Genomic DNA, 20,853 nt, shown 5'->3' on the forward strand with positions numbered 1-20,853 from the left:
TCCAGGGAGAGGAACCGGAAGCGTCCGGAGAGCTTCCGGTTTGGGACCGGAAGCGCCCGAAGCCACGCCGTGCGGCTGCAGTGGGGTCGCAGCCCCCTGTCTGAATTGCTCTGAAGGCGGAGGGTGTGGGCCTGGGGAGGGCTGTGGGTGTGTGGCCCTCGTCCCCACCCCAATGGAGGCTGCTGGGGTGGCCCCTATCAGAGCCCAGTGAGTATTAGGGTGCCCACCCAACCTTCCCTAGACACCCCCCCTCCCTCCCTCCTTCCCTGCCCAGGTTCTGCACCCCAAGGAACATAGGAAGCCGCCCTATACTGAACCTGGGATTTGGGGTGGGGGGGCGTGTGACCCTGGAATGTTGTTAATAATAATAATAATAATAATAATAATAATAATAATAATATATTTTCTATACCCCGCCCATCTGGCTGGGTCTCTGGGCAGATCCCATTACAGTAGAATATTACCTTGGGCCCGCCCAGTACTAGGCTGATGCCCTCACAATAATAATAATAATTATTATTTATTTTTTTATACCCAGCCCATCTGGCTGGATTTCCCCAGCCACTCTGGGCAGCTCCCATTAGAATATTACCTTGAGAACACCCAGTCCTAGGATGATGCCGAAATAATAATAATAATAATAATTTATTATTTATATCCCACCCATCTGGCTGGGTTTCCCCAGCCACTCTGGGCGGTTCCCAGCAGAATATTAAAAACACAATAAATACACCAAACACAAAAAAACGCCCTATACTGAAGCCGCCCTATACTGAACCCATTGGTCCCTCATGCTCAGTATCTCCTGCACTGACAGGCAGCGTCTTCCCTGGGATTTGGGGGGGGGGGGCGTGTGACCCTGGAATGTTAATAATAATAATAATAATAATAATATATTTTCTATACCCCGCCCATCTGGCTGGGTCTCTGGGCAGATCCCATTACAGTAGAATATTACCTTAGGCCCGCCCAGTACTAGGCTGATGCCCTCACTATTATTATTATTATTATTATTATTATTATTTATTTTTTATACCCAGCCCATCTGGCTGGATTTCCCCAGCCACTCTGGGCAGCTCCCATTAGAATATTACCTTGAGAACACCCAGTCCTAGGATGATGCCGAAATAATAATAATAATAATAATTTATTATTTATATCCCACCCATCTGGCTGGGTTTCCCCAGCCACTCTGGGCGGTTCCCAGCAGAATATTAAAAACACAATAAATACACCAAACACAAAAAAAACGCCCTATACTGAAGCCGCCCTATACTGAACCCATTGGTCCCTCATGCTCAGTATCTCCTGCACTGACAGGCAGCGTCTTCCCTGGGATTTGGGGTGGGGGGGCGTGTGACTTTGGAATGTTAATAATAATTTATTTTCTATACCCCGCCCACCTGGCTGGATTTCCCCAGCCACTCTGGGCAGCTCACATTAGACTATTACCTTGAGCCGGCCCAGTCCTAGGCTAATGCCCAAATAATAATAATAATTATAATTATAATTTATTAAAACAAAATAAAAATAAAAAATCCTTCCAGTGGCACCTTAAAGACCAACTAAGTTTGTTCTTGGTATGAGCTTTCGTGTGCATGCACACTTCAGATATTATTTATACCCCACCCATCTGGCTGGGTTTCCCCAGCCACTCTGGGCGGCTCCCAGCAGAATATGAAAAACACAATAAATACACCAAACACACAAAAAACTTCCCTAAACAGGGCTGCCTTCAGATGCCTTCTAAAAGTCAGATTGTTGTTTATTTCCTTGACATCTGACGGGAGGGCGTTCCACAGGGCGGGCGCCACTACCGAGAAGGCCCTATGCCTGGTTCCCTGTAACCTCGCTTCTCGCAGGGAGGGAACCGCCAGAAGGCCCTCAGAGCTGGACCTCAGTGTCCGGGCTGAACAATGGGGGTGGAGACGCTCCTTCAGGTATGCTGGGCCAAGGCCGTTTAGGGCTTTCAAGGTTTGAACCCGAGGCCTGCATGCAAAGCAGGCAGCCCTCCTCTCCACTGACTGTAAACTCCCCCCCTGCAAAAAAACAACCACCTTCATTTTCCCCTTCAACACCACCACCCCCCAATTTCAGGCTGCTGACCCTGGCTCCTGCTTCAACTGCTTCCCCGCTCAACCCCCACTCCAGTAGGAAGCCGTTAAAAGCAACAGCACAGGGCAGCAGATTGGCGCTGGGGGATTTTTTATTGGTATATAACTGGTTGAAAGCCTTTGAATGGTGGTGGTGGTGGGTTGTTTTTTTTTAAACAAAGTTTCTGATTGGATAAAAATATCGATTGGCCCATTTTAAAAAGCGGGAGGGTGGGGAGGGTTAAACTCTCAGTCAGTTTGCGAAACAGACCATATACACCCCCCCCAACACAGCTCTTTGCTTAGAAAAAGCTGCCCCATGCCAAGTTGGACCAATGGGACCACTCAGTACATTTCTTGAGAGCCAGTGTGGTGTAGTGGTTAAGAGCGGTGGACTCGTAATCTGGGGAACCGGGTTCGTGTCTCCACTCCTCCACATGCAGCTGCTGAGTGACCTTGGGCTAGTCACACTTCTTTGAAGTCTCTCAGCCCCACTCACCTCACAGAGTGTTTGTTGTGGGGGAGGAAGGGAAAGGAGAATGTTAGCCGCTTTGAGACTCCTTCGGGTAGTGATAAAGCGGGATATCAAATCCAAACTCCTCCTCTTCTTCTTTCTGAGGGAGTTCGCCACGGTCTAATGCAAAGCAGGGAGGGTCTTTCCCAGTTTAGACCCTTTCCAAGGAAGATGAGCCCGGAGTTTCCCCACATGCAGCTTCCGATAATCTGCCTACCACGTGGTGCAGCAATAAAACTGCGAGCACATTTGCAAAGCTAAGCCGAGTCCGGTATAGTTTCAAATTGGATGGGGGGATCGGACGGGACTGCATGTTGGGAATTCCTGCATTGCAGGGGGTTGGACTAGATGATCCTCGGGGGTCCCTTCCAGCTCTACATTTCTATAATCCTATGAGAGATTTAAGATTGTGATCAATGGTTGCAAAGAAAATGGTATCTCGGTAGCTTTGCAACATGTGCGGCAGGGCTTCCTTTACAGGAGGAACCCAACTCCTATGAATGCCTCTGTTCGAATGTTTCCTAAACCCATAACCTTTGTTTATGACACAAATCTCTTGATGGGTCATTTTCTCTTTTAAAAAGACAAAGCTTCCCAAACATGTATGCACGGAGCTTCTTGGGGCATGTGTGGGATTTTCATCTTTATTTGAGAGCCCACAGGGTGGAGTACTGACTAGAGCAGTGTTTTTCAACCACTGTTCCACGGCACACTAGTGTGCCGCGAGGTGTTGCCTGGTGTGCCGTGGGAAAAATTGAAAAATTACTTTATATATAGTCAATATAGGCACAGAGTTCCTTTTTTTAACATTTTCTAATGGTGGTGTGCCTCGTGATTTTTTTCATGAAACAAGTGTGCCTTTGCCCAAAAAAGGTTGAAAAACACTGGACTAGAGTATTTGACTAGGATCTGTGAAACCAGGGTTCAAATCTCCTCTCAGCCAGGAAGCTCAGTGGGTGACCTTGGAGTCAATCACGGTCTCTCAGCCTTCACAGGCTTGTGGGAAGGATAAAATGGGGAGGAGGCAAAGGAACATGTATGTAATCCTGAGGCCACTGGAGAAAAGATGGAAAAAATAAATGCAATAATAAGTAAACTATAAAAAAAGGTTCTTGGGGGTTGGGGGTGCAGATTTTTCTGATGGGGAATATTTTTGTCACCGCGTGGTAAAACAGAACCCTTATACGGTGGTACCTTGGTCCTTGAAATTAATCTGTTCCGGGACTCCGTTTGACTCCCGAAACCATTCGAAAACCAAGGCATGGCTTCCGATTGGCTGCAGGAGCTCCCTGCACTCAATCGGAGGCCGCGTCGGGACGTTTGGCTTCCGAAAAACGTTCACAAACTGGAACACCTAGTTCCGAGTTTGCGGCGTTCAGGAGCCAATTTGTTTGACAGATAAGCCGTTCGGGAACCAAGGTACCACTGTACAGGTGAAACTTAAAAAATCAGAATATCGTGGAAAAGTCCATTTATGTAAGCAATTGTTTTCATTAGCTACTGGAGCTTAATATATGAGATAGACTCATAACATGCAAAGCAAGATACGTCAAGCCTTTGCTTGTTATAATTGTGATGATTATGGTGTGCAGCTGATGAAAACCCCAAAGTTGAGATTGTTAATTTGGGGTTCTCATCAGCTGTACGCCATAATCATCACAATTATAACAAATAAAGGCTTGACATATCTCGCTTTGCGTGTCATGAGTCTATCTCGTATATTAGTTTCACCTTTTAAGTTGAATTACTGAAAGAAATGAACCTTTCCACGATATTCTGATTTTTCGATTTTCACCTGTATTTAAGTTCTGATTTAAAAACCGGTAAATAAATCACAAAAATGTAGCCCTCTGCTGACTTAAACCCCCCTCACTGTCTCTATGAAGCATCACTTGTAGGTGATGTGGTGTGGACACAAGCCTTCACAATCCTTCTCCCCTATAGGTACCTCTCTACAAAAGAGAAGTTCCACACGTACCTTGATCGGGAAGGGGAGGTGACGAACGAGAAAGATGGCGACACGCTAACTGCAGAGGACAGTGCAGAGAACAATACCGGCGGAGGCTTGAATGAGCCTCCTGCCAAACTGCAGAAGCTGGGGGAAGATGGAAGCAACACAGAAGAAAAGAGCCTACCAGAAGAGGAAAGCAGAACTGCAAAGGAGCCTCGGGGCCAAAAAAGGGCCCGGGGGCAGAATAAGGGCCGCCCTTGCATGAAGCCGACTCACTACGAGAAGAACCGCCTCTGCCCATCAGTCGTCCAGGTAAACTACTGTATTTTTCGCTCCATAGGGCGCACCGGACCATAGGGCACACCTTGTTTTTAGAGGAGGAAACAAGGGGGAAAAAACATTTTTCTGGTTTTCCTCCTCTAAAAGCCCTGTTTTTTTGAGGATCAGCTAAAAGTTTTGCAGCTTTTTTTGCAAAGGGAAAAGCCCTGGTTTTTTGAGGATCAGCTAAAAGTTTTGCAGTTTTTTTGCAAAGGGGGAAACGCAAAGCTCCTTTTGCAAAGGGGGAAAAGCAAAGAGGAAAAGCTCTGTTTTTATGGGGTTCAGCTCACATTTCTGCAGCTTCTAAAGGAAAGGGAGCCTTTTCTACAGTTTCCAGACAAATAATCTAATCAGCCAGTCACATGTAGCTGGGGAAACAAACAACCTCCCTCTGCAGCACATTCAACAAAGGAGGCCTGGGCAAGGGAGCAGGGCTGAAAGGGAGCCGGGGACTCTTATCTCTCTCCCGATCTTTTGCTGATCAGCTGCTGAGCGGGGTCCTTTCAACACCCCCTTTTCTCCTTGTAAAATAAAAAGCATGATCCTCTTTTGGCCCCTGGGCAATTCAGCTCCAGGGACCACCATTCGCTCCATAAGATACACAGATATTTCCCCTTACTTTTTAGGAGGGAAAAAGTGTGTCTTATGGAGCAAAAAATACGGTAGGTACGTACATCCACATGTGGTGGCATTGTAACGAAATCAAAGTGTTTTGGGAAATGGTGTGTAAAGAACTCAAGAAAATGATCAAATATTCATTTAAGAAAAAAGTGGAGATGTTTCTCTTAGGTATGATGGACAGGGATATCAAAGGAAAAGATAGGCTTATAATTATGAGCCTGCAGAGAGTCCTTAAGTGGGTTCCCTATCGGTAGGAGAAAATAGCAGAGGCCAACCAGAGAATATTGAGAAGCAAAGCAGTTCGTAAGCCTGATCTTTATTAGAAGAACTGTTACAACAGGGTCCCCACTCCCCACACGCAGGAGGGAGGAGAACCCCAAACAGTGGTGCGGAAGCCCCTATATAGACTTTTGAAATTGCCCACCCTGTAACCCGAGACCACCCCCCAAAGCATCATATATACATCACAGAAAGAGGCGGTCTACTGCAGAAATCCTGCCTGCCTGATAATAGTCACCGATTGCATTTGCCTGGGCAGCCTGACCATTCATTTGTGATGGTTAATGCTTTAGTTCCTGAGTCCAGGTCACAGGCTCACCCTGTTCATACACAAAATACGCCCTTAAGACAGTTAAGCAAAAGGCTGACTTCAGATGTGGAGCCAGTGTGGTGTAGTGGTTAAGAGCGGTGGACTCGTAATCTGGGGAACCGGGTTCGCGTCTCCGCTCCTCCACATGCAGCTGCTGGGTGACCTTGGGCTAGTCACACTTCTCTGAAGTATCTCGGCCCCAGTGTGAGGATGATTAGGACTTGATGAACAGATTGGAAAAATCTGAGAGCTCCTAGCCCTGTTAACGGCATGGGGATGCGAGTGGCGCTGTGGTCTAAATCTTGCCGATCGGAAGGTCGGCGGCTTGAATCCCCGCGATGGAGTGAGCTCCTGTTGCTCTGTCTCAGTTTCTGCCAACTTAGCAGTTCAAAAGCACGCCAGTACAAGTAGATAAATAGGCACTGCTGTGGCGGGAAGGTAAATGGCGTTTCTGTGCGCTCTGGTTTCCCGTCTTGGTGTCCTGTTGCGCCACAAGTTGTTTAATCCTGCTGGCCACATGACCTGGAAAGCTGTCTGCGGACAAACGCCAGCTCCCTTGGCCTGAAGGCGAGATGAGCAGCACAACCCCATAGTTGCCTTTGACTGGACTTAACCGTCCAGGGGTCCTGTACCTTTTGACTAGTTGAAATATCGAACTCATTCCCCTAGGAGGCAGGCATGACCAACTTGGATAGCTTTCAAAAAGGATTAGACAAATTGTTACTGTTATTCATTGAATTTCTATACTGCCCTTCATTTGAGGATCAGCGGGCGGTTTACAGTATAAAAAATATATGCTTTTTTTTAAAAAAAATCCTTGAGGTCTAGCAATGCAAACAAAACAGATAAGAACAAGTGTGAGCATAACCTTCAGAAGGTATCTTATAATGATAACATTAAATCGGCTCTGCAAGGGACAGAAATTGAAAAGGTGAAAATAAAAAAATTCTTACTGGAAATATATGTATATGTCAGGAAACCCCCCTCCCCACGGCCGGTAGCATCCCAGGATCGTTTGCAGTACAGGGAACCACCCCCTTTGTTCAGCAGTTCGTCATCCCCCTCCTCAGGAGGAAGCGACCATTCCTCCAGTGGGGAGGGGGAGTTGGAGGCAGGAAGTCGGCACTGGGGTTGTGAGGGGATCGCAGAGCCTGAGCACCAAGGGGGAAGCGGGGAACAGGGACAGTTTCCCACGCCCCGAGTTCGCAGACAGGAAAGACGTGGAAGGGGGAGGCGGGGGTTTAGAATCCCGCGCCTCTTTTGCTGGACAAAGAACCGAAAGAGTTCATTCCCGGACTCTGCAGAGGGATGAGATGGACGTTTCAACTTTTGCTCCACTGTAAATATCTTTACAATAAAGAACTTAGCTTTTAGAAGTTCTGCGTTTGGCTGATGACTCAAGAGCAACCACTGAACGTCCTTACAGTATATAACAACGTTGATGATGGTTTGTATTTCATAAAAATAGTATGTTCTTGATAAGATTTTTGTTTTAACTCTATTCTTTTCTCTTTCTTTTGTGTAGATCTCTTCATTATAACAGAACACTGTATTTCCATTATGTGTAATTTTTAATGTGTAACTAAAGATTTTTTTTTTTTAAGGTTTTTGCCACAGGTCACTTGTTGGACGTGAAGGGATTAAGTTAGGACTAAATAGGAGGTTGCTGGATTGTAGCGTGTAAGATGTTCAGGGCACGACCTGCAACTTCACACTGCATATATTTAAAAACCTATACTACTACCCTCCTTTAAAGCAGCCTCTTTCTCTTGTTGAAGGAACGGGCCGAAAAGTGCTTCTTTGGCTCACGCTGCCGTTTCCTACACAGCGTCAAAGAATATATGGCCACCAAGCCACCGGACCTCGGAGACAGCTGCATACTCTTCCAGATGTTCGGCAGGTGCATGTATGGGGTCACCTGCCGGTTTGCTGCAGCCCACCTGGGCAAGGACTACGAGAACGTAATCAACGAAGGCCTTTTGAAGCAGCGGGAAGGGAAGCCGCCAGCCGTGAGGAACAGCCTCGACAAAGACCTCCAGCAGCAGCTGCGCAAGAAGAAGTTTCCTTTCGACAAGTCCAACCAGTACCTCGGCCGCTTAGCTAAGCCCAACCATGCGAAGGGCGCTGGGAGCCAAGCCGCGGTCGCACATCCCACCGTGGGGAGAGAGGCCGCAGACTCTTCCGGCTCCCCAGGAAGTGTGGATCTCAAAGCTGCAGGAGAAGAGGTGGCAAAGGTTGGTTCTTCGTCGCCAGAAGCAGGTCCCACGGTGGAGGAACCGGAGAGTGCAAGTCAGCCGCTGGCCGCAATGGAATCCGCACTCAAAACGTCTGGGGTTGTGACAGATGAAGATCTTGTGAAACTCAGACCGTGTGAGAAGAGAAAGGTAAGGGCTGTTTGTGTTAACATTTTTCTTTTAGTTATTCAGAGCGGTGCAGAGGTTTCACCCTCGAACCTCAGGGATGAATTCAGACTCCACACGCAGGACTTGAAGATGAATCTTTACTCGTCAGGATGGCAACAATTGAGCCGTTTGCATTATTCATATATATTAAGTCCAAGGCAATGCATTTCTCGCCCTTGAGCCCAAGAGAGGGTTTAGTCCTTTTGCTTTCAAAACTCATTCGTGTTGTTGTTTAGTCGTGTCCTCCTCTTCATGACCCCATGGACCAGAGCACGCCAGGCCCTCCTGTCTTCCACTGCCTCCTGCAGTTTGGTCAGACTCATGTTAGCAGCTTCGAGAACACTGTCCAACCACCTCGTCCTCTGTCATCCCCCTTGTGCCCTCCATCTTTCCCAACATCAGGGTCTTTTCCAGGGAGTCTTCTCATGAGGTGGCCAAAGTACTGGAGCCTCAACCATAGCTTTAACTATACGGACCTTTGTCGGCAAGGTGATGTCTCTGCTTTTTAAGATGCTGTCTAGGTTTGTCATTGCTTTTCTCCCAAAAAGCAGGCGTCTTTTAATTTCGTGACTGCTGTCACCATCTCCAGTGATCATGGAGCCCAAAAAGTAAAATCTCTCACTGCCTCTGTCCTCCCCTCTGTCCTCCCCTTCTCCTTGTGCCCTCCATCTTTTCCAGCATCAGGGTCTTTTCCAGGGAGCCTTCTCTTCTCATGAGGTGGCCAAAGTATCATTCGTAGCAGTGCATAAATTATTAGCCCACAGCTTACCCTTCCTGACCCATGACTTGCATATTCATGATTTTGTCTTACAGCTGGATCTCCGCGAGAAGCTTTATTTAGCTCCTTTAACAACGGTAGGTAGATTGTTTGTTTGTTTGCTTGCTTGTTTTATAGACGTTCCTTCATCGCAAGATCTCAGGGTGGTTCACAGCCTAAAAATACAAGGTAAAAGCACACATAAGCAGTTAAAACAAAAAGAAAATAATAGCCCCTGCTCCCACAAAAACATTTACAGTGGTACCTCGCTAGACGAATGCCTTGCTAGATGAAAAACTCGCAAGACGAAAGGCATTCGCTACCGAAAGGCTGTCTCGCAAGACGAATTTTCCTATGGGCTTGCCTTGCAAGACGAAAAATTTCCGCGATTTTTTTTTTTTTTTGGGTCAAACCACTCTTCCCCCGTTGGTGCTTCGCAAGACGAAGTTTTCGCTATACGACAAGCACTCGCAGAACGAATTAATTTCGTCTTGCGAGGCACCACTGTAAAAGGCTGTAGAATGTTAATCAGCCAAAGGCCTGGTTGAAGAGGGACGTTTTCACCTGGTGCCTAAAGATATGTAACAAAGGCACCAGGTGAGCCTCTCCGGGGAAAGCATTCCACAAGCCGGGAGCCACTGAAGAAAAGGCCCCGTTCTCGTGCCCCCCCCCCACTGGCTTTCCAACTCCCCTTTCCTCACCCGAGAATAGCTGCCCTTGTTACTCGTACGTAGCTGAATCTTTGTCGCCTTTGCAAATTCTTAACAGCAAAACCTGCATGCCCCCTGGCTGCTTTGACAATTAAAGCATGCTAGTTTGGGTGTGTCAGGGGGAGTTCCGCTTAAGGCTTACAAAAACAAGATACAGTGGTACCTCGGCTCTCGAACAGCCTAGTTCACGAACAACTTAGAACCCGAACGGCGCCAACCCGGAAATGAGCGATTCCGATTCTCAATTTATTTATTTTTTGAAGTCGGACGTGTCCCAAGCTTCCGTTTTTAGTGTTGTGCTTCCGTTTTTAGAGAGATGGCGCCGATTGGGCCATTTAGGAAAGGCGTTCCAGCAGCGCTCTCGAGACCAGCCGCTTTGATGTGTGTGTGTGTGTGAGAGAGAGAGAGAGAGAGATCTCAAAAGATTGGTGTTGATTGGGGCGGTTGGGAGAAGCGTTTTAGGGGTAGTTTTTCAACAGCCTGGAACGGATTAATCTGTTTTGCATTGCTTCCTGTGGGAAAGCGTGCTTTGGTTTTTGGAACGGACTTCCGGAACGGAACCAACGCACCGCTGTGTCGGAACATTTGGCTGCGGTCTGGTTAGGATCAGGTGAAAAGCTGGAATTGTGAAGTGGTCGAAACAGATGGAAAGAGCCCTGGCACTTGGCTGCAGGGCTGCAGCGCCAGCAGCTATTCCCGTTCAGCCCTCAAACGCCGCAGATCGGGGCCGTGCCTTTGTTTAAACGTGGTGTCTCGCTTGTGCTGGCTCGAGACCTGCCCCAAGGCAACCGTAACACTCCATTCTCCCGATTTCAGTGCGGTAACCTTCCTTTCCGAAGAATCTGCAAGCGCTTTGGGGCGGACGTCACCTGCGGCGAGATGGCCGTTTGCACGAACCTGCTCCAGGGGCAGTCGTCCGAGTGGGCGTTGCTGAAACGACACCACACAGAGGATCTCTTTGGCGTTCAGGTAAATTGAATGCAGACTCGCAATACTGCCACATTGGGGGTGGGCAGGGGGGAGCGAAAACAGGAGCAAGCCGCTTCTTCTGCGGCTGATGGAGATGCCCTGCTGGTCTTCTCCTGGCTGCCATCTTCTGCCTGGCTGCCATGATACGCAGAGTGGTCCCAACGAAACAGAAAATAAAAAAAAATCCTTCCAGTGGCACCTTAGAGACCAACTAAGTTTGGTATTGGTATGAGCTTTCGTGTGCATGCACACTTCTTCAGAGGGAGGAAGACCTTTCTTTACCTACAGACATCCACCCAATCTTAAACAACTCATCACCCACAATAATACGACAACAGGACTTAACATGGACACTGGTACCAGAGCCTGCAATAAACCCAGATGCCAACTTTGCTGCCACAAACACCCGGACAACACCATTACTGGCCCCAACAACATCAAACGTACCATCTCAGGATTATTTAATTGCTCAGGTATCTGAAGAAGTGTGCATGCACGCGAAAGCTCATACCGATAACAAACTTAGTATATCTCGCTTTGCATGTCATGAGTCTTATCTCATACATTAGTTTCACCTTTTAAGTTGAATTACTGAGAGAAATGAACCTTTCTACGATATTCTAATTTTTCGAGTTTCACCTGTATAAGCTGCTCTCGTGATTTGGTGCCCCCCTTTGACCCTCCTTCACCCTTCGCCTCTGCAGCTGGAAGGAGCGTTCCCAGACACCATGACCAAGTGCGCAGAGCTTCTCAACCGGACCATCGAAGTGGACTTTGTGGACGTCAACGTGGGCTGCCCTATCGACCTCATCTATAACAAGGTAGCCCGTTGAGCCCTTCAAGCACTAGGAAGTATCAAAAGTATTTAAAAGCGTCAAATGCAGCGCCATGTCTCAGAAGGCCCATAGATCAGTGGTGGAGCATTTGCTTTGCTTGGAAGATGTCCCAGGTTCAATCTCCAGCATCTCTTAGGAGAGAGACCTCCTGTCTAAAGCCCTGGAAGGCAGCTGCCACTTAACATATACAGCAGTGGACCAGTGACTTGGTCTGACTCACTGTCAGGCAGTTTCCTATGTTCCATTTCCAGCCTAGTTCCCACAGAGCTTAGCAACCTGTTTCTGGTCTAGGAAGGGCTTGCAGAATCGATAGATATCCCTCCACGTAGAAGCTTAGCATGTCAAGGAGAAGGTACCTTGAGCCATGTAGTTTGACTCCCAAATGCTGGGCTCCAAGCTTTTCCCTTCTAATTTGTTTCTGAGGGTGTCACACTTGAAATTATCCCTCGGATTAAAGGTAAAGGGACCCCTGACCATTAGGTCTAGTTGTGTCCGACTCTGGGGTTGCAGCGCTCATCTTGTGTTACTTGCCGAGGGAGCTGGCGTACAGCTTCTGGGTCATGTGGACTAAACTGCTTCTGCAGAACCAGAGCAGCGCACGGAAACGCCGGTTACCTTCCCGCCGGAGCGGTACCTATTTATCTACTTGCACTTTGACGTGCTTTTGAACTGCTAGGTTGGCAGGAGCAGGGACCGAGCAACGGGAGCTCACCCCATCGCGGGGATTCGAACCGCCGACCTTCCGATCAGCAAGCCCTAGGCTCTGGTTTAACCCACAGAGCCACCTGCACCCCTCGGATTAGCCCCCCCTAATTTTCCCTTAAGGGATGCGGATGGCGCTGTGGTCTAAACCACTGAGCCTAGGGCTTGCCAATTGGAAGGTTCGCAGTTCGAATCCCAGCGATAGGTTGAGCTCCTGTTGCTCGGTCTCTGCAGTTGGAAAGCACGTCAAAGTGCAAGTAGATAAATAGGTACCGCTCCGGCGGGAAGGTAAACGGCGTTTTCATCTGCTGCTCTGGTTTCACCAGAAGCGGCTGAGTCATGCTGGCCACATGACCTGGAAAAACTGCGGACAAACGCCGGCTCCCTCGGCCTGAAAAGCGAGATGAGCGCCGCAGCCCTAGAGTCGTTCGCAACTGGACTTAACTGTCAGGGGTCCTTTACCTTGAATTTCCCGTTCACAATTCAACTCAGCCCATTACTTAGCTTGGAAGCAATGGGGAGCCTAAAGGAACTTCTCCAAGTCTTACAAAACTGCAACCCAGCTTTTTCCTTTTTAAGCAAAAGTTATGCCAACTTGGCACCTCTCCCACCTTCAAGATGAAGGACCTGTGGCAAAACCTATGGGAAGCCCCGACCATCAAAGACTGAAGTCAGTTCTGAGATTATGACCTTCACCCTCCCGCCCCCCCAGTGATCTTTCAAAACGTGCTTCACTCTCCTCTCCTTTCTCTTCCCAGGGAGGAGGATGTGGCTTAATGAACCGCCCCAACAAGTTCGAGCAGATTGTCCGAGGCATGAACTATGTAAGTTGGGGTTGGGTGCGTGTTTTTTTCCTCTTTTTAAAATTTTTAAAAACAACTTTATTCATTTTAATTTCATACAAGACATAAGAAGAATAAAAACTATACAAACTATACAAACATTCAATCACAAAAAATATATTCTCCCATCTTTTTACCCCCTAACCCTCCCTCCCCACTCCCCCTCACCTATGTATGATCTCCCTAATTCTTCCTTCACTTTCCTATCTTTCGCTGTGTTATTTATTCCAATACTGCTATTCTGTTTTGTTCATTTCATCTTGCTTACCCCCACCCGTTTCAATCCATATTTATCAAAATGTCAAATCCTGAGCACTGCTTTATCATATAATTCTTCACTCCTTGCCATTCTTTTATTACTTCTTGATTTGAACGGCCTCTTATATCGCCTGTTAATTTTGCCAATTCTACCAGCTCACACATTTTACTTCTCCACTCAGTTAATGTTGGGGTTTTCTCCCCTTTCCAGTTTTTCGCTATTAATAATCTGGCCGCCGTTGTCGCATATAAGAATATATTTATATTATTTTTTGGGACCTCATCCGTAATTATTCCTAATAAAAAAGATTCTGGCTTTTTTGGAAATGTGGTTTTAAATAATTGCAGTTACAGGTGGGTAGCTGTGTTGGTCTGCCATAGTTGAAACAAAATAGAAAATTCTTTCCAGTAGCACCTTAGAGACCAACTGAGTTTGTTCTTGGTATGAGCTTTCGTGTGCATGCACACTTCTTCAGATACCTGAATATCTGAATACCTGAAGATATCTGAAGAAGTGTGCATGCACACGAAAGCTCATACCAAGAACAAACTCAGTTGGTCTCTAAGGTGCTACTGGAAAGAATTTTCTATTTTGTTTTAAATAATTGGGTGCGGTTTTTTTCCCCTTGGCTGTCTCCTAGCAGTCCTGGATTTCATTCGTCCTTCTGTTCCCCCACGCTGCACCTTCTTGCAACCACAGTCATCCCCTTCGTATCAGCTTTGCACAGCGTCACATAATCTGCAAGCTTTGACCCGTTTCTTGGCCGCTGCTTTGTGGTGAATGTGTCCAGGGCCCAGGGCAGACCAGCAAGATGGGTGGGGTATCATAATCACCACAAGATTATTATTACAAGGCCCTTGTGGTGGGGCGTGGGGTTCTTCCTGCTTCTCTCAGTTGTGGGGGGCTGGCTTTTGAGTTTCCCATCTGGTACAGAAGCCACTCTGGGACACGGGTGGCGCTGTGGGTTAAACCACAGACCCTAGGGCTTGCTGATCAGAAGGTCGCAGTTCGAATCCCCACAATGACGGGGTGAGCTCCCGTTTCTCGGTCCCTGCTCCTGCCCACCTAGAAGTTCGAAAGCACGTCAACGTGAAAGTAGATAAATAGGTACCACTCCGGCAGGACGGTAAACGGCATTTCCGTGCACTGCTCTGGTTCGCCAGAAGCGGCTTAGTCATGCTGGCCACATGACCCGGAAGCTGTACTCCGGCTCCCTTGGCCAGTAAAGCGAGATGAGCGTCGCAACCCCAGAGTTGTCCGCGACTGGACCTAATGGTCAGGGGTCCATTTACCTTTACCTTTAAGGTGCTACTGGAAGGAATATTTTTATTTTTTATTTTGTTTTGACTATGGCTTGGCTCATTGTTCCCCTTTTCCTCGGCAGGTGCTAGATGTTCCCTTGACCGTGAAGATCCGGACCGGGGTGCAAGAGAAAACCAACCTGGCTCACAAACTAATTCCCAGCATCCGGGAGTGGGGTGCCTCTATGGTCACGGTACAGTAGCCTTCCTTAAGCCACATTCAGATGAGCAGTAACTTATTTTTTAAAAAAATAAAAAAACAGCACACACTCTACTAGATCAGAAGTTAACCCCTCGTGCTCAGTGCTGCCTTTGAGAAGCCCCTAAGCGAGACACAAAGGCTTCAGTCTTCCCCTGCTCTTGCCCTTTGGCAGTCAATATGCTAAAGTAGACTGTTACAGGTAAATAGCTGTGTTGGTCTGCCATAGTCAAAACAAAATAAAATAAAAAATTCCATAAAATAAAAAATTCCTTAGCACCTTAAAGGTAAAGGTAAAGGGACCCCTGACCATCAGGTCCAGTCGTGTCCAACTCTGGGGTTGCGGCGCTCATCTCGATCTATAGGCCGAGGGAGCCGGCGTTTGTCCGCAGACAGCTTCCGGGTCATGTGGCCAGCATGACAAAGCCGCTTCTGGCAAACCAGAGCAGCGCACGGAAACACCGTTTACCTTCCCTCCGGAGCGGTACCTATTTATCTACTTGCACTTTGACGTGCTTTCGAACTGCTAGGTGGGCAGGAGCTGGGACCGAGCAACAGGAGCTCACCCCGTGGCAGGGATTTGAACCGCCAACCTTCTGATCAGCAAGCCCTAGGCTCTGTGGTTTAACCCACAGCGCCACCTGGGTCCCTTAGAGACCAACTAAGTTTGTTCTTGGCATGAGCTTTCGTGTGCATGCACACTTCTTCAGATACCTTGTTCCTGAGATTATCTATGGCTCTCCTTTCAGCATGGATTAGATTTTGTTGTAAGCGGTGGTATCTGAAGAAGTGTGCATTTCACACGAAAGCTCATACCAAGAACAAACTTAGTTGGTCTGTAAGGTGCTAAGGAATTTTTTTGTTTTGTTTTGTTTTGACTAAAGTAGACTGCCTCTGCATGTGGAGGTTCGTTGCACCTTGTGGGGGGGGGGGTTGGTGGGCCACATCTCTGTTCTTACCTAAAGATTTCCAAAAGCGGTGTGTATTGTCATTTGAATCTGTGGCGGGGGCGTCAACTGTGCCTTTTCTGACCCTGTTAGCTTCATGGCCGGTCGAGAGAGCAGCGGTACACAAAGGCGGCAAACTGGGAATATATAGCAGAGTGTGCGAAAATTGCCAGTCCGATGCCTCTTTTCGGTAGGTAGTTCTGTCCTTTCCGTGCACTTCCATAAACAGGTCTGCCTTCAGGTGTCTTCTAAAAGTCAGATAGTTGTTTATTTCCTTGACATCAGATGGGAGGGCATTCCACAGGGCGGGCGCCACCACCGAGAAGGCCCTCCGCCTGGCAAAACTGCATCTGAAAGCATTGGGGATTGCTTTGGTGACCCCTGAATTATTATTTTTCCTTTTGGCGCAGGGAACGGAGATATCTTGTCTTTCGAAGATGCCAATCAAGCCATGCAGAGTGGAGTTTCGGGAATCATGATTGCTCGGCAAGTGTCTTCCCTTCGTTTTGGGTGGTCTGGAGGAGAAAGCACCCTTCGTTACCCTCGTGGGTTCCCCCCCCCCCAAGCAGGAGGTCCAGGTTCAGTCGGCTTCTCCAGCTATGTCTGGGAAAAGCTCGCACCTAAAACCCTGGAAAGGCAGTCAATGGCTGGGTTCACACACATCTCTAAGCCTTGGATCAGCCTTGAGCAATTCAGTCTGTGTGTGATCTCTGTGCTGGGACGCGGGTGGCGCTGTGGGTTAAACCACTGAGCCTAAGGCTTGCCGATCAGAAGGTCGGCGGTTCAAATCTAGTGGGTTCTTGCTATGTAATCTAGATTGGAAAAAAAAAAATCGGTGATGTGCTTGTGTTTCTCCTCGCGCACTTACATTCTGCCAGGGCGGCAGGCATACTGCTCAGGGACTTGGCTCTAGAACCTGAGCATTTCCGTGTGTGTGTGCGCGTGTGCGCGTAGATTCTGCTCATGGTTTTCTCACGGATGGTCGTTCTTCCGGGTCACAGGGGAGCGCTGATCAAGCCCTGGATCTTCACTGAAATCAAAGAGCAGCGGCACTGGGACATCTCGTCGGGAGAGAGGCTCGACATCCTCAGGGACTTCACCAACTACGGCTTGGAGCATTGGGGATCGGACACACAGGGAGTGGAGAAAACCAGGAAGTTTCTGCTGGAGTGGCTCTCCTTTCTCTGCAGGTAGAAGTTCCTCCTCAGCCCTTGCTAAGTCGCTGCATTTTGCCTTTCCATCCAAGTAGTAATAACAGCTGGCCTTGGGTTCCTGTAAGGGATTATGTCTGTTCAGGTGCGAAATTTTTCTTTTTTTTGTAAGGTGGGCAAGACTGGATCCTGCAACAAACATCTTAACGCACTACTAAGTTTCTGCTGTGTGTGACATGCTGCAGGGACATCCTACTCATCAGCTGCTTCTCAGGCTTTGGAGATTTTGAGAAACAAGTCCATGTGTTTTAAAAGCCTAGCTTGACACAGGGGAAAGCTAGAAGTTTGCTGCTAATGACGACCAGATACAGTGGATGTTTTTTAAAGCACTATATATATGCCTAAGGGACTCAGGTGGTGCTGTGGGATAAACCACAGAGCCTAGGGCTTGCCGATCAGAAGGTCGGCGGTTCGAATCCCCACAATGACGGGGTGAGCTCCCGTTGCTCTGTCCCAGCTCCTGCCAACCTAGCAGTTCGAAAGCACGTCAAAGTGCAAGTAGATAAATAGGTACCACTCCGGCGGGAAGGTAAACGGCGTTTCTGTGCGCTGCTCTGGTTCGCCAGGCGCGGCTTAGTCATGCTGGCCACATGACCCCCGGCCAATAAAGCGAGATGAGCACCGCAAAGAGTCGTTCGCGACTGGACTTAATGGTCAGGGGTCCCTTTACCTTTATATATATGCCTGCTAAGTATGAGTTCATAGTATCACTGCAATTAAAATTGGGGCAGCATCAAGAGAGAAGACTCAGTGGCATCTTCTCCTCTCACTTACTCGAAAAGGCAGGGCTTCGCAACAGCCTTGTTTGACTCCTCCCTGTATCTCCCATGCTTATAGCAGCAGCTAGATTTGAGTAAGCCTAACTTCAGGGGTGAGTAGGAAGAGCAACCAAGATGAGAACAGAGTTCTTTTGAACAGTAGGAACTTCTTGATGGAAAGAGTTTGACAATAGGACCAATGGCCTTAATGGAGGTCTTCCAGTGGAAGCTGCATCTTTGGCGGATGAAAGAGGCTGGACTTGGTCAGTTCTGCGAAACCTTTGACCCTCAGTATGTTGCGGTTTGGCGCTGTGGTCTAAACCACTGAGCCTCTTGGGCTTGCCGAACGGAAGGTCGGCGGTTCATATCCGCACAACGGGGTGAGCTCCTGTTGCTCTGTCCCAGCTCCTGCCAACCTAGCAGTTCGAAAGCACGCCAGCGCAAGTAGATAAATAGGTACCGCTGTGACGGGAAGGTAAACGGCGTTTCCGTGCGCTCTGGTTTCTGTCACGGTGTCCCGTTGCGCCAGAAGCGGTTTAGTCCTGCTGGCCACATGACCCGGAAAGCTGTCTCTGGGCAAACACCGGCTCCCTCGGCCTGAAAGCGAGATGAGCGCCGCAACCCCATAGTTGCCTTGGACTGGACTTAACCGTCCAGGCGTCCTTTACCTTTGCCTTTTTTTACTTTGGCAGGTACATTCCAGCCGGCTTACTGGAGCGCTTGCCTCAGAGGATTAATGAAAGACCCCCTTACTACATGGGCCGGGACTATTTGGAGACCTTAATGGCAAGCCAGAACGTGGGTGACTGGATTAAGATCAGGTAAAAAAACGGGTTTGAACTTTTGCCAAACAGTTGGCATGTTTTCTGTGCATGTTAAGCACACAACTGCATTAGCTATGTAGAAGTGAGGAGGAAGACAGTGGGAGAGAAGACTACATCAGCTGCTACGAAGGCTGATGTAGAACCAGACCAGAAATGTGGGTTTTGCCCCTTGAAGGGAGTGATTAGTTAAAGCTGGAACTGGATCCTATTGCCATGGGGCTTCCTGTCTCCCAAATCCATGAGGGCCAGTGGCCACTAGCTTAGGCTTCTGGGCTGTTTTTGAGGGCAGTCCCACTCACAGCATATTGGCTCCCAGTACGTTTCTGAGCACAATTCAAAGCGTTGGTGCTGACCTTTCAAGCCCTAAACGGCCTCGGTCCAGTATACCTGAAGGAGCGTCTCCACCCCCATCGTTCTGCCCAGACACCGAGGACCAGTGCCGAGGGCCTTCTGGTGGTTCCCTCGCTACGAGAAGCCAAGTTACAGGAACCAAGCAGAGGGCCTTCTCGGTAGTGGCACCCACCCTGTGGAACGCCCTCCCGTCAGATGTCAAAGAGAAAAACAACTACCAGACTTTTAGAAGACATCTGAAGGCAGCCCTGTTTAGGGAAGCTTTTAATGTTTTAATATATTATTGCATTTTAATATTCTGTTGGAAGCCGCTCAGAGTGGCTGGGGAAAACCCAGCCAGATGGGCGGGGTATAAATTTATTATTATTATTATTATTATTATTATTATTATTATTATTATTAAAGTAGTCAAGAGTGGAGGTTACAAAAAGCTTGCATCAGCTAGGCAACATGAAAACCAATGATTCTGGCCAAACTGAGAGAACGCAGTGGGTGAATTTGATTTCGCAGAACACACACACACACTTTCTGGATGGGTGAGGAGGGTTATTAGAAGGGAACAACTTTTCTGTCCCAAACAAGGACAAAACTCTTCTAGCCCAGCTGCGTGGGAAGAGAAGCTCAGATCACTCGCCTGCGAATCTCGCTCGGATGACCTTGGGCTAGTCCTGATCTCCCAGCCTAACTTAACCTCACAAGCTTGTTGTGAGGCGCCAATCTCACTCTGAGCTCTTCAGAGGAACAAGAAGTAGAAGCACAAAAAGGGCAATGCAAATTCTCTCCCAGCATCCCAGCTGAATTGCATCCCATTCTTTCCATAGTTCCTTATAGAAATTGGGGGAATGGCATGCAGCGGTCCAAAAAGTGCACCTCTGAGATTTGTGTCATGGCATTTGTGTGCCCTGTGGGGGTTTTCATTTCATAATAAGAGTTCAGTAGCCTGTCGTGCACAAACTATCATCACGGTTGTGTGTGCTGTTGGAAGAATCTATAGAGATGTGTCTGCATTTTTATCCATTTCTCCTCCTCGCAGTGAGATGCTTCTGGGTCCCGTTCCTGCCAGCTTCACTTTCCTTCCAAAACACAAGGCAAATTCTTACAAGTAGGAGGACCGTCATCGTCGGGACAAGATTGGGGGGGGGGGGGAGCGCCGTCTCCAAGGCATATCTTACGTATCTCTTGGTTTTGAATAATAATAAAAAAAGTTTTATTTTTGATTTGGCTGCTGTGATTTCCCCCAACAACCTCTCCTGGACATTTCAAGACCGCACCAATCCAGTTGCTTTTACTTGCTAATACATGCATTCCATTGTCTGATCCCGCGGGGGGCGAAGGGGTGCTGTTAGCTGTTAAATAACACATACGAAGTCCAGAGTGAAAAGTCTCAACAATGGTTTCAACTGGGGAAAGGGACAAAGAGGTTTTGCCCTGCCCTTATGCATTGCAGGAAGACGTTCAGCGAAACATACAGGAGGAAAACTCCCGCAGAATCGCACAGCCAATTAGAGCAGGTTCAATCTCAGCATCAACACCCCCCACTCCCTTAGGTGGAGAATGATTAACCCCTTAAGTTATAAAACTCTTGGGGGGGGGCCAGTCGCTGCCTCTGTCAGCTGAACTTAGCTTGCAGGGTGATGGTTGTGGATAAAATGGGGAGGATAAATATGCCCGCCCATCTTCAGCTCCTCATAGAGGAAAA

At 48.1% G+C, this 20,853-nt stretch overlaps 1 protein-coding gene across 2 annotated transcripts; it reads left to right on the top strand.

Annotated features, from left to right (window-relative positions):
* Positions 1 to 66: 66 nt before the first annotated feature.
* On the top strand, positions 67 to 20,293 carry DUS3L (dihydrouridine synthase 3 like). Of its 2 annotated transcripts, XM_033136712.1 has the most exons (13): positions 67 to 207; positions 4,552 to 4,870; positions 7,865 to 8,470; positions 9,302 to 9,343; positions 10,772 to 10,924; positions 11,629 to 11,745; positions 13,221 to 13,286; positions 14,948 to 15,058; positions 16,104 to 16,200; positions 16,421 to 16,496; positions 17,012 to 17,200; positions 18,672 to 18,800; positions 20,188 to 20,293. In XM_033136712.1, the coding sequence occupies exons 1-13, from the start codon at positions 173 to 175 to the stop codon at positions 20,258 to 20,260; spliced, it is 2,013 nt and encodes a 670-aa protein (XP_032992603.1). In that variant the 5' UTR covers positions 67 to 172; the 3' UTR covers positions 20,261 to 20,293. The 2 variants fall into 2 exon arrangements, with proteins under 2 accessions (XP_032992603.1, XP_032992602.1); XM_033136711.1 differs by lacking the exon at positions 10,772 to 10,924.
* Positions 20,294 to 20,853: the final 560 nt, after the last annotated feature.

The sequence above is a fragment of the Lacerta agilis genome, chromosome 18 (assembly GCF_009819535.1).
Source record: "Lacerta agilis isolate rLacAgi1 chromosome 18, rLacAgi1.pri, whole genome shotgun sequence".
In the NCBI taxonomy this organism is placed as follows: domain Eukaryota; kingdom Metazoa; phylum Chordata; class Lepidosauria; order Squamata; family Lacertidae; genus Lacerta; species Lacerta agilis.